The following is a 19,388-nucleotide window of genomic DNA, read 5'->3' on the forward strand; positions in this document are numbered from 1 at the left end:
GAAAGCTTTTAAAATGTTCCTCGATTTCATGTAATGCTTGGTAAGGAGATTATTACATGACCTCCTGACCCTGAGCATTTAACTGTGGCTGATAGGCCCTAGGGGCTAATAGACCCCTTGCCCAGGGGTCTCTAAAGATGAAACTTGGGGATACTGGTTCTTGGTAGTATTTTTAGGAACTCTTCCTGATTTATTCTTGACTTTATCCACCCCCATGTTCTGTCCAAGTTCTGCCTGGCTTCTGATCTTTTGTCTTCTTTGGCACCCTTGCTAACCGGGTGCGTTTGATGATGGAATTTGGCCTCCCCAGACTGAACTTCTGGACCTCTTTGAGAACAGTTTGCACACTATCCCTCTTCCAAACACTACCTTGCCATGCCCCACGTGCTTCCAACCTGTATGATGTCCTGGGATATTGACCCAGTCTGACTCACAGTCAGCTCTGATGAACTCCACTCTACCAAGCCTGACTTACTACCCATTCTTCCGATGAGCTGAGTGTTCTCTGTCCCTCAAAGTGGGTGGTGGGAGGAGTAGAGGAGAAAGTTTTAGAAGGGGATTATATCCAAGAGATTGGAAGGAAACTCAATATATGGAAAGATTAGAGAAGTAAGATATAGTCTGGCAGTCAGAGATGGAAAGAAGAACAGAAAGATAGAACCATAAATCAGTCAATCAAAACTAGAGAAGATGAGAAAGATGAAAGGACTAGACACAAATGAGGGAGTATTTTGAAGTGTTATGACACTGCTCTTCTGATTAGTTCTTGGGAGTTTGTGTACCATGACAGTTGGAATCACCTCTCCCCTCTGCAGATGGGACCAAGTCTAAGATCCATAAGAAACACATATGGCCCATCACACCAGGCCCACCTTGTACTGTGCACTCCAGAATACCAACTGCATGGAGTTACTTGAAGATTCCACACAGTTTTTAGAAGCCTTGCTGTCCTAAGCCTAAACATCCCCACATCCCTGAGTCTTCTCCTCCTAACTTGCCCTTATCCTTCAATATTCTATGTGACCATCATCTCCATAAGAAATACTTTTCTAAAGTACATGTATAACCAGTTGGCTGTCTAATCAACTCCAACTCATGGCAACCCCATCTGTGTCACAGTAGAACTGTGCTCCTTGGGGTTTTCAATGACTAATTTTTTTTCAGAAGTAGATTGCCAGACCTTTATTCTAAGGTGCCTCTGGGTGGACTCAAGCCTCTAACCACTTAATTAACGTCTGAATGTATTAACTGTTTGCACCACCCAGGAAATCCAAAAGTACAGATATAGCAACTCTATGATATTTATTCACTTTCACTCTGAGCTGCTTTTTAAAAGTTCATTTAAACTTCTTAAAGGACTCTTATCCTCAAAACTCAGAGGATCTATTTTCCTCCTAATTTTAATTCTCCTCCTGAAATAGTTTGAATGCTATCTTAAAGGGTGTTGGTATGTGTATGTGATTGTGTTCTTAAGGTCCTAGCTGTTCTTACTTCATTACCTCAGGAGCCCAGAAAGAGAACACAAACCTTTATCCCATTTGATTGCATTGTAATTATTCATCTAAGTAAGATACTGATTAAACAGAGTTAGATTGATTTCTTCACAGAATGCAAAATAAATATAGAGTCATGAAATTAACCTGTGAATGATTTGGATTGGAAATCTTCTTTCCTAATGTCTTCATTTGCAACTATTAAAAAATATGCTGGCTTTAAATAAAAATTCAAATAACATGTAAGTTTAGAAAAACAGAAATTCCATTCCACAAGCTAAGTATTATTTTGCTTCCATTTTTCAGTTTCGATACTCTGATTGGCAGGATAAATTATTTATGTCCCTGGGCACCATCATGGCCATAGCTCATGGATCAGGTCTTCCCCTCATGATGATAGTATTTGGACAAATGACTGATAGCTTTGTTAATATTGCAGGAAACTTCTCCTTTCCAGGTAAGCATTTCTCAATTTATTTATTTATTAATTTATAGCATTTAACTGGGTGAAATATTGGAAATTTATTTTGGTACCCATTATCTACTTGTTTAATGACTTAGACATGTAAAATGACTGCAGATATTAATAGGAATTGTAAACTTCTCAGAAAGCTCCTCAAATACAGTTCATTTACACATCAAGAAATACATTATGTTATTTAATGTTTTAACGTTTTATACAGCATAAGGAAATTTATAAAAAATGTTTCATCCAAATAAATTAGAGAATTCCCTCTACTGAATTGTACAGCATTGTGGAACTTGAATGAAGTAATGCCCCTCCCATTAGTGATTTCTGATGGATTTCAAAACACTTCAGTTAATATGGCAGTGCTTTGTAGGTGTGCTCAACTTATAGATGTTGTTTCTAGGTTTTCTTTTTTTCTATTCCTTTTTTTAAAGAAAAAAGTTTTTGTCTCTACTTTTTAGATAAAGTAGATTGACTGGAACTTGATAGAACACTTCACTAAAAAGTAAATGGATTTGATATGAGAGTGATGTGTTTTAAAACTCACTGAACCAAGGAACAGATATCACAAAGGAGATGTAAAAGCCCCAGAAAACTCCTCAAACACAGATCATTTAAATTTCAATTAAAGAACAAAAAGGAGTCCTATAAATTAGTTTTAACGAGTTCTGGTGGCACAGTGCTTAAGGCATTTGACTGCTAACCAGAAGTTTGGTGATTTAAACCCACCAGCTGCTCTGTGGGAGAAAGATGGGGCAATCTACTTTCATAAAGATTTACCATCTTGGAAACCCAGTAGGGTCACTGTGAGTCAGAATTGATTTGATGGCAGTGGGTTTGGTTTTCGGTATAAGTTAGTTTTGTTTATAAGATAGACCCTGGCAACAGCATAGAGGCTCCAATGGATATAGTTATTTTCATATTGGCTAAATGCAGCAGAAAAAGGAAAATATATGCACTTCCTACTAAGCCTGAGTGGTTGTTCCTCCTACAGCATCAGGTTGGATGAAACTGAGTGAAGCTTTATTGGTGTAAGGATGATGGTACATAAGGGAAACAAAACTGATCAAGAAAGGTAGTTTTCATAGCAAAGATACCTAAGAAAAAATAAACTCTATTACTTAGTCAACATTCAGTAAGAATGTTCAGTTGACATTTCATGTTCATTGATTGAGAACTACATGTTAGCATCTTAGGGCTTAAGCATAATTATCTAAGAGAATATGATTGCTTGATTTATACAATGGAATCTGCTTGCATAAATATCAGTAAGTGTTAATGCCTTGAGAAATCCAGTATAAATATCTTTTGATATTGCCCATAAAAATAGGTTTTTTTTTTTTTTAAAAAAATAAATACTGTTGTTGTCTCTGTACAGCATCTCTATAGTAAAAGTAACAGCAATAATAGCATGTTTTCATTATGTTTACTATGTACTAGGTACTATGCGAAGTACTTTGCATAACTATTTCGCTTAATTCCTCCAAGAACAGTGCTACAAAGTAGGTATTATTATCTTCTGCAACATATAAGGAAACTGAGGTTTAGAGGGGACTTGTCCGAAGTTACACAGCTAATGAATATCAGGACAGAATTTAAACTTGGGTCTTTCTGCCATTCAGATCATATTCATTACCATATATGTTATATTGCCAATGTGAAAAATTGTGCTTTATCTAGGAAAAAAAAAATGTATTTTTGAAAAGTTCTAAATGTATTGCTTGTGTTTGACCAGTGACCAAAACTTTAACACAAACACTGTAAATGTAAAATTGGAGTAAGACATGAGAGTTAAAAAAAAAACAACTAAGGAAATATGAGATAATTATCTCGTTTGTTGTCCTTTATTTCTCAAAAGATCTCTGGATCAAATACATATTAATTTTTGAAAATATCTAAAGCAGGATGAAATCAACATTAGAATACATCAATCTAAGATTGATTTCAATTTAGGATTAAAAAACGTCAAATTACTACAATGCAACTCAATTATCATTTTTAATTTTACTTTGAACCAGTTTAATCAATTCTGTTTTTGTTTTTACTAATACTAGAATAATTGCAAATTTTTCTTACTTGGAAGAGTTTGCTTGTTTTCTACTTATTTCTAATTATGCAACTAAATGGCTTTGAAGCTGGACATGGCAGACAGGTGCCATGTGCTGTGTCCAAGGTCAAATTCAAGGTCTTTGGGGGGAAAGGTACAAGCAGACCTGTGATTGCTGGAATGATATGTTGTTGTTGTTGTTGTTGTTAGGTGCTGTCCAGTCGGCTTCAACTCATAGTGACCCTGTGTACAACAGAACAAAACACTGCCTGGTCCTGTGCCAGCCTCACAATAAAGATTTCCACTAATATATCAGACAGTGTTTCACTGCTATTCATAAGGTTTTCACTGGCCAATTCTTTGAGAAGTGGATGGCCTCTTCCTTCTTCCCAGTCTTAATCTGGAAGCTCCACTGAAACCTGTCCACCGTGGGTGACCCTGCTGGTATTTGAAATACTGGTGGCATGGCCTCCAGCCTCACAGCAACACACAAGCCGCCATAGTACGACAAACTGACAGACGAGTAGTGATAAGCTCACAAAAATTATGAATTTAATTTGTTTCAGTAGCCTCCAAATTATAAACACTCTTGTTTTGTTAATGAACCTTGGTCCTTATAAACACATTTGTCATTAGGTCTTTTGGCTGTCTTGGAAGGTCTGGAATGTGAAATCCTTCAAGTTATGAATTTCCAGTTCACTCTTTGGTCGTTTATAAAGATAATATCCTCACACCTCTTTTGAGAAAATGAAATATTCAAAGAATATTGTTGTGTGCCATTGACTGGTGGTACAATGGTTAAGTGCTCAGCTGTTAACCAAAAGGTCAGCAGTTTGAACCCACCAGCCTCTCCATGGGAGAATTGTACTGATGATCTGCTTCTATAAAGATTACAGCCTAAAAAACCCTATGGGGCAGTTGTACTCTGTCCTATAGGGTCATTATGAGTTGGGATTTAAAGAATACTCACTCTAAATCCAGAAGGCTCATTGAATTGTGTAGAGTTATAGAGGTTAGCAAAAAACACAGGGGTTGGGAGCAGATAGAGCACTTAGCTCAGCTCACTAGTTCATTTCATAGAGATGTTTTTTAGAGTCTATTCTTTCGAGTTGCTGGATTTCTGGACAGCTAGACTTAATGGGAGCCAAATGAGAAGGGAATGTTAAAAGAAAAAAATATTTAAATTGCAGGAGGATCTGATAATGACTTGCCTTTGTGAACAGAGCCAGTACTTTTCAACGGCATAAAACTACTTGGTGACAGGGTTGTTCCCTCACAATGGCTCAGTTGTACAGAAACTATGCACAAAATATTCTGTATCTAGAACTTGAGGACAGAGTCATATAAATCAGTTTTTTTTTTTTTTCCTGCAGAGTGCTAGGAATTGATATCTTTAATACTAAATCTGTGTGAACATAATAATCTAGAAACTTGTGGAAAAATCTCTTTACCCTGAATTTCCTTGCATTGCTTAGTGGTTAAAGGGAAAGACAGTTTTGAGCCCTAAGTTACCTTAATTAACTGTCTATACTGCCAGGCTGACTGAAAAACACCAGCTCTTTGCTTTGTGTTGAATAGTCTTCTATGATAAAAGAAGCCCTAAGCTGAATCAAGGAAGACAGACACTGATTCACTCTGTGACACAAAATTGATAATTAGCAATATGTTTCCCTATTTAATCCTTACCTTATACACTTGTTATTTAGATCCTTCATTCAGTACCTGCATGACCCTGGGCAAGTTACTTAACCTCTATAATCCTTATTGTTCTTCTTTGAAAAGTAATTGTACACTTACTGATTGAATTAAATGAGATGATTTATGTAAAGTTCTGGAATATGGTAATGATCAATAAATATTAGAGAAAATAGCTGTGAGAACACTTTAAGACAGCTTTTGGGCCTCTAGTTCCAAACACAGTTGTAATTTGATGTATCAGAGGTGCCATATTTAAGAACTTGAGTAGGAAATGAGAACACAGAACTAAACTGATAAGAATGAAATTAAAAAATAATTCTGTAAGGATCTGGTAGCTGATAAAGAGCTAAATTAATAAGCAGAAACACTTTACACTGAATATCAGTAGAAGTTAAAATCTTGAGGGAAATTTTCTGTCAAATCAGGGCTAATAAGCCTAGTAATTGATCCTGACTGTAGTTTAAGTTTTAAATAAATTTCAACCTTATTCCCCTTTGGAAAAGCCTATAGCACCTAGAAAACATGACCTCTGGACTATTTATACATGATAAAAGAACAGAGATTTCTCTTCTAGGATCATGGTAAATGAGAAATATCTATACTGTATGTTTTACTGTATTACTTTGTGAATATGGTAGATACCTGCTGTTTTCTTTTGATTTTTCTCATTTTGTGCTTTTAAAAATTGAAAGTGAATCATTACTGTGTAAATTGGTCAGTATAGTATAGTAGGTAGAATCACAGGCCAGATTGTCTTGGCAATAATCTGCTATTTGATGGCTGAATGACTTTGGGTAAATTACTTTAACCTTTCTCTGCCTCAGTTCTCTCCTCTGTAAAATGGAAATTTATAAAATAATCATACCTCATAGTGTTGTGAAAGTTAAATGATTTAATACATATAAAGTGCTCAAAACAGTGCCTGGAATATAATAAATGCTCCATAAATGTGAGCTATTATTAAAACCCATTGTTTAGAAAGCAGTGAATGTTTGTTTATGGTTGCAGGAAATTTGGCAATGATTATGGGTGATGGTTGCACATGATTAATGTAATTGATATTATAAAATTATATACCTGAAAAATGTTAGATTGGCAAATATTGTGTTATATATAATTTTATAATAATTAAAGATAGACATGAAAACCAGCAAATGCACAGTGACATTTTAATAAAAGTAGCTTAAATTAATAGGCAATATATTTCTTTCCAATTACTATTTCTTTAAAATATAAGAATACAGGGTAGCTAGGAAACAGCTTGTCTATGCCACTTGAAGCGATGTTTCTGTTTTGACTATTTCTCTCTCCCCCTGCCTTCTGTATGTTCTATGCTCCCCGTCCCTTGCCCTTCAGCAGCTGACAGGCTATCAATGAGTGTGAAGACAAAAGAGTGGGTTTTCTTGAGAACCTTCACTGCAGCATCTTCTAGCTTTCATTTCTTTAAATTATTAACAGATTTTGAAGAGCTGGTGAGGCCTATTAATTGTTCAGCCTTTAAAATTTGTTTTTGTTTTATTTTGTATTTATTTAGTGAATTTCTCGTTGTCGCTGTTAAATCCAGGCAGAATTCTGGAAGAAGAAATGACTAGGTAATTGGTTAATATATGTATCTTTATGGCATAGTTTTTAAAATATTTTATTTGAAAATAATTTCAGACTTATGGAAAAGTTGTAAGGATAGTAGAAAGAACATCTGTATACCCTTTACCTGTCATTAACATTTTGTTCCAATTATGCTATCATTTGTGGCCTCTCTTCCCCACTGTCTGAGCCATTTGAAAGAAGGTTGCATATATCATGGCCCTTTACTGGTAAATACTTCAGTTACATTCCTAAGGATAAAGGTATTTTCTTATGTAACCACAGTACAGTTTTCATCATTAAAAAAATTAATATTAGTATAATACTTTTCTTTTAATCTACATCCATATTCCAATTTTATCAATCTATCCAATAGATCAGTTGAAAAAATTGGAATGCATTATCTGTGGCATTTCTCCCCTCTTCTTCAGACTTCTTTAAAAAAATCTCAAAAGCCTGTAGCATAATATTTGTATACCAATTAATGTTGGTGATTAAAATAGTACTAACTCCACACTGAAGCAGACCTGAAAGACTTCATCTGAAAATAGTTTGTAAAATAAGGTAAAATATATTTGAAGTATTGAAACTGCATTTATTATTTTTAAAGATACTAATTTAATTTGGGAGCTCTGGTGGTATAGTGCCAAAAGCATTTGACTGCTAACCAGAAAGCTGGTGGTTCAAACCCACCAGCCACTCCTCAGAAGGAAGGTTGGGCAATCTACTTCTGTAGTGATACCACTTTGGAAACCCAAGGAGGGGTTGTTATGAGTCGGATCCGACTCCATGGCAGTAAGCTTATTTTTATTTAATTTTTAAAAAAAAGGGGTGGGGGGAAGCCCTCAATGAGATGGATTGACACAGTGGCTGCAACAATGCGCTCAGGTATAGCAAAGATTGTGAGCCTGGTGTAGGACGGGGCAGTGTTTTGATCTCTTGTACATAGGGTCGCTATGAGTCAGAACCAACAGCACCTAACAACAACAACAACAACAATATAATACTAATTTGGTTAAGCCTTCAACCCAAACTGCTTTGATTTCATAACATTTTAGCATATTAACTTTTAAAAAATATTTTTCAAATTCTGCCAAATAGGAAGAGATTTCTGTAAGCAATATAGAAAGATTTACTTTAAGAACCATTTCAGATACTTGATCTATTTACTCTTGTATGTGAAATATGTGAATAGTGAACTTTATCAGTTCAATAAGATGTTCGAGTCTAGCATATTATGATAAGACTTAAATTGTATCTAGTTGCCAATATCAGTTAAAAATGAATTATTGACAGCCATTTCTGTAGTTAACCATAAAAAATTTTCTGTTTTCTTTGGCTACTAATTCAAGTAGATAGAGAGTATCATGGAACTTATTCTCTTACAATTTAAAAAAAAGAAAAAACTTTTAAAATGTGTATTTGACATAATGCCCTATAGTCTTTTCTAAACTGATCAATTCTCCATTAGTAAGCATTCTCCTGAAAGAGATGAGTAAAGGACAGTATTTAAAATTGTCTTTCTAATTTTGTTTTTTTCCAGATATGCATATTATTACTCAGGTTTAGGTGCTGGAGTTCTTATTGCTGCCTACATTCAAGTTTCATTTTGGACTTTAGCAGCTGGACGACAGATTAAGAAAATTAGGCACAAATTTTTTCATGCTATTCTACGACAGGAAATAGGCTGGTTTGATATCAACGACACTACAGAACTTAACACACGCCTAACAGAGTAAGTGTATTGCCAATGTCATAGTTTCATAAATGAATCACTAATTATGTGAACGACTGCTCATCTGTCAGTTTGTCATACTATGGTGGCTTTTGTGTTGCTGTGATGCTCAAAGCTATGCCACTGGTATTTCAAATACCAGCAGGGTTACCCATGCTAGACAGGTTTCAGCAGAGCTTCCAGTCTAAGACAGACTGGGAAAAAGGATGGCGCCATCCACTTCTGAAAAAATTAACCACTGAAAACTTTATGAATAGCAGTGAAACACTGTCTGATATATTCCTGGAAAACTTGATGAAAATCTGTGAAGTATTTTCTGATATATTGCCAGAAGATGAGCCCCTCAGGTTGGAAGGAACTCAAAATATGACTGGGGAAGAGCTGCTTCCTCAAAGTAGAGTAGACCTTACTGATATGGATGGAATAAAGCTTTCAGGACCTTTATTTGCTGATGGGGAATGCCTCAAAATGGGAAGAAATAGCTGTAAACATTCATTAATAATTGGAATGTAGAATGCATAAAGTGTGAATTTGGGAAAATTGGAAATTGTCAAAAAATGAAATGGAACTCATAAAGATTGATATCCTAGGCATTAATGAGCTGAAATGGACTAGTATTAAGCATCTTGAATCAGACAATAACATGATTAACTATGATAGGAATGACAATTTGAAGAGAAATGATGTTGCACTCATTGTGAGAAAGAACATTTCAAGATCTATCCTGAAGTACAATGCTATCAGTGATAGAATGACATCCATAGGCCTACAAGGGAAACCAGTTAATACCACTATTATTCAAATTTACTCACCAGCCACTAAAGCCAAAGATGAAGAAATTGAAGATTTTTAACTTCTGCAGCTTGAAATTGAACAAACATACAATCACAATGTATTGATCATTCCTGGTGATTAGAAGGTGAAAGTTAGAAACAAAGAAGAAGTATTGGTAGTTGTAAAATATGGCCTTGGTGATAGAAATGATGCCAGAGATCACATGATAGAATTACACAAGACCAATGACTTATTAATTGCAAATATCTTTCTAAACAACATAAACTGTGACGATCCATATGGGACTCATTAGATAGAATACACAGGAATCAAATTAACTACATCTGTGGAAAGAGGAAATGGAAAAGCTCAGTATCATAAGTCAAAATAAGGCCAGGAGCTGACTGTGGGCCAGAACAACAATTGCTCATATGCAAGTTCAAGTTGAAGCTGAAGAAAATTAAAACAAGTCCATGAAAGCCAAAATACGACCTTATTACATCCCACTTGAATTAGAGACTATCTGAAAAATTGATTTAATGCAGCGAACACCAGTGAGTGAAGACCAGATGAGTTGTGGATGACATCAAGGGCATCATATGTGAAGAAAAAGAAAAAAGGTCACTAAAAAGACAGGAAAGGAAGAAAAGACCAACATATATGTGTGAAGAGATTCTGAAATGTGCTCATGGACATAGAGTAGCTAAAGCAAAGGGAAGAAATGATGAAATAAAAGATTGAACAGAACATTTCAAAGGGCACCTTGAGAGGACAAAGTAAGGTATTATAATGAAATGTGCAAAGACCTGGAGATGGAAAATCAAAGGGGAAGAACATGCTCGGTGTTTTTCAAGCTGAAAAAACTGAAGAAAAAATTCAATCCTTAGACTGCAATATTGAAGGATTCTATGGGCAAAATAGTGAAAAATGCAGGAAGCATTAAAAGAATATGGAAGGAATACACAGAGTCACTGTACCAAAAAGAATTGGTTGATGTTCAACCATTTCAGGAGATAACATATGATAAGAACCAATGGCTTGAAGGAAGAAGTCCAAGCTGCACTGAAGGAATTGGTGAAAAACAGGGCTCCAGGAATTTACAGAATACCTATTGAGATGTTTCAACAAATGGATGTAACACTGAAGGTGCTTACTTGTTTATACCAAGACAGCTACCTGGCCAACTGACTGGAAGAGATTGATATTTGTACCCATTCCCAAGAAAGATGATCCAACAGAGTATGGAAATTATCAAATAATATTATTAATATCCCATGCAAGTAAAATCCTGCTAAAAAATAATCCAAAAATGGTTGCAGCAGTATATTGACAGGGAACTGCCAGAAATTCAAGCTGGGTTCAGAAGAGGAACAAGGGATATCATTGCTGATGTCAGATGGATCTTGGCTAAAAGCAAAGAATACCAGAAAGATGTTTACCTTTGTTTTATTGACCACACAAAGGCATTTGACTGTGTGAATCATAACAACTTATGATTGGGAATTCCAGAACACTTAATTGTGCTATAAGAAACCTGTACATTGGCCAAGAGTTGTCATTCAGACAGAAAAAAGGGATACTGAATGGTTTAAAATCAGAAAGGGTGTGCATCATGGCTTATTCACCATACTTATTCAGTCTGTATGCTGAGCAAATAATCTGGGAGTTGGACTATACGAAGAAGAATGCAGCATCAGAATTGAAGGAAGACTCATTAACAACCTGCAATATGCAGGTGACACACCCTTGCTTGTTGTAAGTGAAGATGACTTGAAACACTGATGAAGAGTGAAGACTACAGTCTTCAGTATGGATTACACCTCGACATAAAGCAAGTAAAAATCCTTACAACTAGACCAATAAGCTACATCACAATAAATGGATAAAAGATTGAAGATGTCAGGGATTTCATTTTACTTGGATTCACAATCAACACCCACAGAAGCAGCAGTCAAGTAATCAGACATCATATAAAAACTCACTGCTGTCGAGTCGGATCCGACTCACAGCGATCCCTCCTTGGGTGTCCAAGGTGGTATCACTATGGAAGTAGATTACCCCACCTTCCTTCTGAGAAGTTAGCAGTCAAATAAATGCCTTAGGCACTATGCCACCAGAGCTCCTAGACATATAACACTGGGCTACTCTGCTGCAAGAGACCTCTTTAAAGTGTTAAGAAGCAAAGATGTGACTTTGAAGACTAAGGTGCGCCTAACCCAAGCCATGGTATTTTCAGTTGCCTTATATGCATGTGAAAGCTGGACAATGAGTAACGAAAACCAAAGAAGAGTTGATACCTTTGAATTATGTTGTTGGGAAAGAATACTGAAAGTACTATCGACTGCCAGAAGAACGGACAAATCTGTCCTGGAATAAGTGAAGCCAGAATGCTGCTTAGAGGCGAGAATGGCCAGCCTTCCTCTCGCCTGCTTTGGTCATGTTATCAGAAGGGATCAGTCCCTGGAGAAAGGTATCATACTTGGTAAAGCAGTTGTTGTTTGCTGTCGAGTTGGACCCGACTCATAGCGACCCCTCCTTGGGTTTCTGATGCAATATCACTACAGAAATAGATTGCCCAACCTTCCTTTTGAGGAGTGGCTGGTGGGTTTGAATTGCCAGCCCTCTGGTTAGCAGTCAAATGCCTTCGGCACTACGCAAAGTAGAGGGTAAGTGAAAAAAAAGAGGGTAGGAGAAGACACTTAACAAGATTGGTTGTCACAGTGGCTGCAATGATGGGCTCAAGCATAGCAAGGATTGTAAGGATGGTGTAGGGTTGATATGAGTCAGAGCTGACTCTATGGCACCTAACAACAACAAAATTATGTGAAAATTTGTCAAGATTTTTTCCAAGAGAAAAATAGTTTAAGCATTTTATGTATATGGAGAATAGATTGTCTGCTGACCGTTTCTAGAAACATTTACAGCCTATGCCATAATGTATTTTCTGCATCCTTTTGTTTTTCTCTCTAGTTATATAGTAGGTTCATTTGAGGACAGGGCTCATATATTGTATTTTTCATCTCTCACAGAGTTTACCCCAAGGCCTGACATGTGCTAGATACTTAATAAAGACAGTTGAATGAATGAAAAAGGATTGAATGTATTCACAGAGAGACTTGTCTTAGTAACTGTTGACTCTTTGCTTATTCAGCAAATATTTGAGGTCCTATTTTGTGCCAAACACTGTTCCAGATGTTCCTGATAAGTCAGGGAACAAAAGAAAGATCTCCAACCTTTTTGTGCTTACGTTCCAGCAGGGGGAGATAGATGATAAACAATAAATGGAATAAATAAATAAGTTAAATGACAAATACCAAATAGAGCCTAAAACCCACTGCCATCAAATCAATTCTGACTCATAGCAACCTATGATAGAGTAGAACTGCCCCATAGGATTTCTAAGGCTGTAAATCATTACAGAAGCAGACTGCCTCATCTTTCTCCTGCAGAGTGGCTAGTGGGTTTGAACCCCTAACCTTGTGGTTAGCTGCCCAATGCTTTAAAGCAAGTAGAATAGGCAAGAAGTATTGGAAATGACCAGGAAATGGAGAAGCGTTGCAAATTTAAATGAGAGAGTCATTGTGAAGGTGCCGATTGAATAAAAATTTGGAGGAGGGAGGTAATAGCTATCTGTGGATGAAATATTACAGGCAGGGCATCAGCTGTGCAAAGGCATAGTAAGCAGTACGATAAAAAAAAGAAAGGCTTTTAGGCCTTGATATGAAATGAAATGCATAACGATCGATATCCTAGGCATTAGTGAGCTGAAATTGACTGGTATTGGCCATTTTGGATCAAACAGTCATATGGTCTATTATGCCAGCAATGACAAATTAAAAAGGAATGACATCTCATTTAGTAGCAAAAAGAATATTTCAAGATCTGCCCTGAAGTACAATGCTGTCAGTGATAAGATAATATCCCTATGCCTACAGGGAAGACCAGTAAAGAGTGAGCAAAAAAGGGGAAGACCCTTAACGAGATGGGTTGACATAGTAGCTACAATGATGGGCTCAAGCATAGCAATGCTTTTGAGCATGGTGCAGGACCAGGGAGTGTTTCATTCTGTTGTACACAGGGTCGCTGTAAGTCAGAGCCGACTTGACAGCACCTAATAACAACAGGCTTTGATAATGACTTTGGCTTTAGCTCTAAGTGAAATAAGCAGCCATTAGATGCTTCCAATCCAGGGAGAAATATGATCAAATTTCTATTTTCAAAGGCGCACACTGGCTATTGTATGGAGAATAAAGGCAAGAGTAGAAGCAAGAAGCCCTTCCCTATTATTGTTGCAGTACCTTTCCTAATTGCTGTCTTTAGACAAATTGACTTGGATCTTCAAAATGTTAATGTTTCTTTAAATAGGATTAACTGTTTCAGTAATATTAATTTTAATGATATTAACTTCTTAGAAGCAGGAATTAATCCTGAATTTCTTCCTTTGTGCAGTGTTTAGGTGAGGTAATATTATTCAAGAAGCTTAGATTCTGAAAGAGGGTTACATAAGTACAAACAAGTTTTACCTGTCTATATGCTTGTTAGATGTCTATTCACCTTTTTAACTGAACACCTCCTACCTGTAACCACCTAGGTGTGATCTTTTTTAGTGACATCTCCAAAATCAGTGAAGGAATTGGTGACAAAGTTGGAATGTTCTTTCAAGCAGTAGCCACGTTTTTTGCAGGATTCATAGTGGGATTCATCAGAGGATGGAAACTCACCCTTGTGATAATGGCCATTAGCCCTATCCTGGGACTTTCTACAGCTGTTTGGGCAAAGGTATGTGAAACCTAGGTATGTGAAAGGTATGTGAAACCCTTGTGTGTTAGCATGGGCATTTTCATGACTACAGAGTTTTGTTTAATATGCAAGATTCTGGTACTTGTACTTTTGTAAATCTGTGCTGAGTATCAGTTGAAACTACATCAGAAAGCACATTGTTAATATAATGCCTTAATAAAGAAATTTATTTTGAATGTGATTTGAAATGTCACAGTTCTCACCTCAATTATAGGTTTTTTGTGCTCCTGTTATTTCTTTGAGTAAACTTTATGGCATAGTAGTTTAAATTGCATGTGTGGTTATGTCTTTATTTAAGGAAATAAAATTTTAAATACAGCATTTGTCTAAATTATTCCAGGAATCAATTTAAAAATTTTAAATAAAGTTTGTGTTTTTTATATTGATTTTAAATTGTTACCTATGACAGGTGGCACTCTGCCAGTTTTGCCTTGCAGTAAAGTACACATAACCTGCTCTACTTCAGCCAACGTTGCAGAGTTGAGAAATTTTACTGGCAGTTTTTGCTCATTCTGAGATTGATCATTTACTAAGTGAAATATTTGTATCTCTTTTGTTTAGGTTCTTCCCTTACCATCTGCGTGCAACACATCTTTATCTCATTATTCAGTAGTGTGTCCATGAGTAGATCTGAAAATACTATGTTCATAGTAATTAAAAATCATTATATAGTAAAAGAAAGGGTAGTGAATCCTTTTGAAGCAGTAAGATTTTATTTTATAATCAGCAGAGAAAAAAAATAGTAGATGTGCAACTGGACACTATTCTCAAAATGCAATTTGGAGATTTGTGTGTGGATTTCCTTTTTCTGACTACTCTTGGGGAGCATATCACCAGAATAGATCAGAGCTAACCAAGGAAGGTTGGCAATTTACTTCTGTAGTGATACCACCTCAGAAACCCAAGGAGGGGTCACTATGACTTGGGTCTGACTCAATGGCATATACAACAACAACAACAGCAACCTGTATAGTAGGAGGTAGAAGTAGCCATTGGACCTGGTACACTGAGTGTCATTTCCTTCTTCACTTCAACATTTGGAAAAGAATAAGGTTTAGGAAGAAAAAGTAGGTTAAATAGTTAATCAGACTTTTCTCTACATGCAAAAGTCATGAATATTTTTCTTCTGTCCAGATACTCTCAGCCTTTACTGACAAAGAACTAGCTGCATATGCGAAAGCAGGTGCTGTGGCTGAAGAGGCTTTGGGGGCAATCAGGACTGTGATAGCTTTCGGAGGACAGAACAAAGAACTGCAAAGGTCAGGAAGGTTCTTTGTCTACTAGTTCAAAGGACTCATTTTTACATTTTGTTGTTCTTTCTTCTGTGGTATGTGTTTATTACTTTCCCTTTTCTAGTATTAACTTCTACCCCACAAAACATAAGAACCCTTTACTTATGGCTATATTTTAATTGAAGTCAGGCTCTAAAGAAGGAATTCTTAACTTTTATTGTTCCATGGACTCCTTGGCAGTCTTACGAAGCCTATGGATTCACTTCTTAGAAAAATGTTTTTTAAATGCGTAAAACGAAATACGTAAGATTATTTAAAAACACAATTATATTGAAGTACAGTTATAAAACTATTGTTTAAATTGTGTTATAATGGATATGTGCCTCTGTTAACATTAAATAGTAAGATCTAACTATTGGTCTGACTCGACAGCACATAACAACAACAACAACAACATTGGTCTAATAATTGTGGTAATTTCAAAGTAGTGACATGGCTAAAAGATATTTCAAGATATTTATAACAATTATGATATTTTAAAATATCTGGTATTTCTATCAGTAACAAAACTATAGTTACTACTAGTACTACATTTGTAGTTGTGAATGATAATTGAAGAAAATGCTAAACTTTAGTTAGAGATTAGTGAAAGAATGTGTTTTTTTCTCATTCAAGTTCACCCCTTAATCATGGATCCCAGGTCAAGGACCCTTGCTCTAAAGAAACTTTATACACAAAATCCTGAATGCCAGAACAAATTTCCATCATTAAAGCCTACTCCATTTTCTTTAAATGTTCCCAAATAGCTTTCTTTAAATAAAATAAAATAAATAAAACATACCCTAATAGCCTGGAAGTATGATTCCATGTCAAGTTTTGCTCTCGCAATTCTATAGACTCCTGATTCCCACAACCATTTGAAATTACAGATTTTCTCTGGAACTTCTTCAGCATTATAAATAAAACTTCCCAAACCCCCTCCCTCTCATTTTCTATTTTTCTTTTTTCTATTCCTGAGACCTCTTCATAACCAACATGTTCATAGTTTTTTAACCTCTTCCTTTTTTCTCTCTCACTGCTGCTTCCTGTACACAATAGTCCACACAGACCACATTAACTCTCAGTTGGACCTCAGGATGTCAGTGTAATCAGTGCCGCTCCATTAGCCGTGGTAAGCGAGCCGCCTAAGCAAAGGTAATTACAGCACGTCCACCACTGTCACTGGAACCTTGTGTCACATTGGGGCAGATACAAATCTATCTTCCTGCAAGCGCCTTGAGGCCCAGACACACATGAGTAATCATAGTGCTAGACATGGCATGCTGGTTTGATCCCAGAGACTCAGCTCTGCTGAATGGATGCAGCACCTGCAAGGACGAAAGTTCTCTAAAGAGTTGGGTGCTTTAGGTGTTTAAAAAGACAAACTTTTTGGTGGCAACATACTTTAAAAAAAAATTAATGCATTCTCACTTTTCATTTGGTTGAAATAAAAAAAAAAAAGTAGTGCTTTTTTTTTGTTAGAAGCACCCTAAATTGTGTGGTGTTTTTCTTTCAAAAGTTTCCTTGTATATTCACTGGATTTTTATTTTTTTTAATTTCAGGAAGCCAGAATTAAATTATACCCTCATGGGTCTCGCACGGAAGAGTAGATTCAATTTGATGTGAAAATTATTGTTATTTAACAAAGCCATTTTAGACATTTGTATCTTTACATCAAATCCAAGAAGCCAAGAATACATTTGAATTATTATTCAAAAATGTGATAATACAATGAGCAAAATTCAGGAAGAGATGAAATTCTAACACAATAAAAATAATAGGAATAAGAATTATTAGGTTTTGCCAATCATGTATCAAGCACTGTACTGACAACTTTCTATAATTATATATCAATATCATGATTATTTTGCAAGGTAGGCATTAAGGCATTATTAATTTCATTTTACAGATTGTAAAACAAAAATCTTGAAAAATTAAGTAAGAACCTGTATCTCATAAGCAGGGACCACTTTATAACATTGTACTTTGGCTTGACCGGTGAAGGTCAACCTGATTGAAAAAAAAGAGAGAGAGAGAAACCTAAGTTTATATACAAGAACATGTAAAATTTCTGTCCTTCATCCACAGGGGCAGTAGAAGGAGGATCTTATTTATTTATTTATTTTCCCCTAGAGGAAAGAAATTGAGCTACGAATCTGTTTTAAGAGTCCCAAAGATTATTTCCATTTTGATGCCATTCTTGGTTGGCTTGACTTTTCTCCTTGCTTGACTTCTCACCTTTCACTTTAACCTGCCTTGTGATGCTGGCCATAAAGGTGAAGGCAATGCTATTCCATTCTTCAGGGGTGAGAATTAAGTTCTGGAATTGCCACAGGAAACTTGCTTGCACTGGTAGGGACTAATGGATGTGGGTCCAGGCCAGTAAACAGAAGGCTCAGATGTGTTCTAGTCCTAGCTGATCTTGAATAGGTTCAGTTCCTAGGAGGCTGGGTCTCACCAGGAGTTTATTACGTTGATGTTTTTGTTCCTTAAACCTCCAATTATACAGGAGGTGAATATTGCTCAGATTTTGGATTATCATCTGTATTATAATATTTCTGCCTTTGTTTTCTGGTAGGTATCAGAAACATTTAGAAAATGCCAAAAAGATTGGAATTAAAAAAGCTATTTCAGCAAACATTTCAATGGGCATTGCTTTCCTGTTAATATATGCATCATATGCACTGGCCTTCTGGTATGGGTCCACTCTAGTTATATCAAGAGAATATACTATTGGAAATGCAATGACAGTAAGTATTTTCTTAATATTTATGAAGACCCTGAAAATGTTTTTCTTCATCTACCTTTCTTTTCTTTCATATCTCTATTTTGCAAAGGATGAGCTATGCTTTTAGGCTTTTGCATTTTGGTGACTGTTTCTCCATCTTGTGGGCAGAGTTGGCCATCTAGAATATATAAGGTACAATTATGAGTGGGGAAAAGAAAACAACATGATTAGACCAATTGAGAAACATATATATAAAAGGAAATGAAAATGAAATGAATTGATGAAGAATAAATATGAGTTAGAGTCACCCTCATTCTTCTGTTGAGTTTCATTATATAAAAAAGTAAACATTATTATTTTAGATAGGTCATTGTGTGTATGAATTTCAAATTCATATATAAAACATTAGCTATCTGAAATACAAGATGAGAGGTTATTTTGGATGCTCGATATTAGTTTTCTTCTTCAAAATGAAGATAGCTTCATTTTCTGATAATAAATATATACTCATTATATAAAGGATGGGAGCTCTGGTGGCATAGTGCCTAACGCACTTGACTGCTAACCAGAAGGCTGGCAGTTCAAACCCAGCAGCCACTCCTCAGAAGGAAGGTTGGGCAATCTACTTCCATAGTGATATTGCCTCGGAAACCCAAGTAGGGGTCGCTGTGAGTTGGATCTGACTCGATGGCACTGAGTGAGTATATAAAGGATTAGAATACGGAAATTTTTAAAATAGGATTACATATAATCTAATAATCCATAATACCTAATGATAATTTTGTATAT

At 35.9% G+C, this 19,388-nt stretch overlaps 1 protein-coding gene across 1 annotated transcript in view; it reads left to right on the forward strand.

Annotated features, from left to right (window-relative positions):
• The window catches only part of ABCB4 (ATP binding cassette subfamily B member 4), a 125,109-nt gene that overhangs the window by 7,910 nt on the left and 97,811 nt on the right, over positions 1–19,388 (forward strand). The window contains exons 3-8 of the mRNA XM_007956621.2: positions 1,800–1,950; positions 7,242–7,299; positions 8,835–9,026; positions 14,408–14,579; positions 15,735–15,859; positions 18,450–18,621. Coding sequence (XP_007954812.1) covers positions 1,800–1,950; positions 7,242–7,299; positions 8,835–9,026; positions 14,408–14,579; positions 15,735–15,859; positions 18,450–18,621 — 870 coding nt within the window. The remainder of the gene's footprint in view (positions 1–1,799; positions 1,951–7,241; positions 7,300–8,834; positions 9,027–14,407; positions 14,580–15,734; positions 15,860–18,449; positions 18,622–19,388) is intronic.

Source organism: Orycteropus afer, unplaced genomic scaffold, assembly GCF_000298275.1.
Source record: "Orycteropus afer afer isolate SDZICR_OR568_19922 unplaced genomic scaffold, OryAfe1.0 scaffold00644, whole genome shotgun sequence".
Classification (NCBI taxonomy): Eukaryota; Metazoa; Chordata; class Mammalia; order Tubulidentata; family Orycteropodidae; genus Orycteropus; species Orycteropus afer.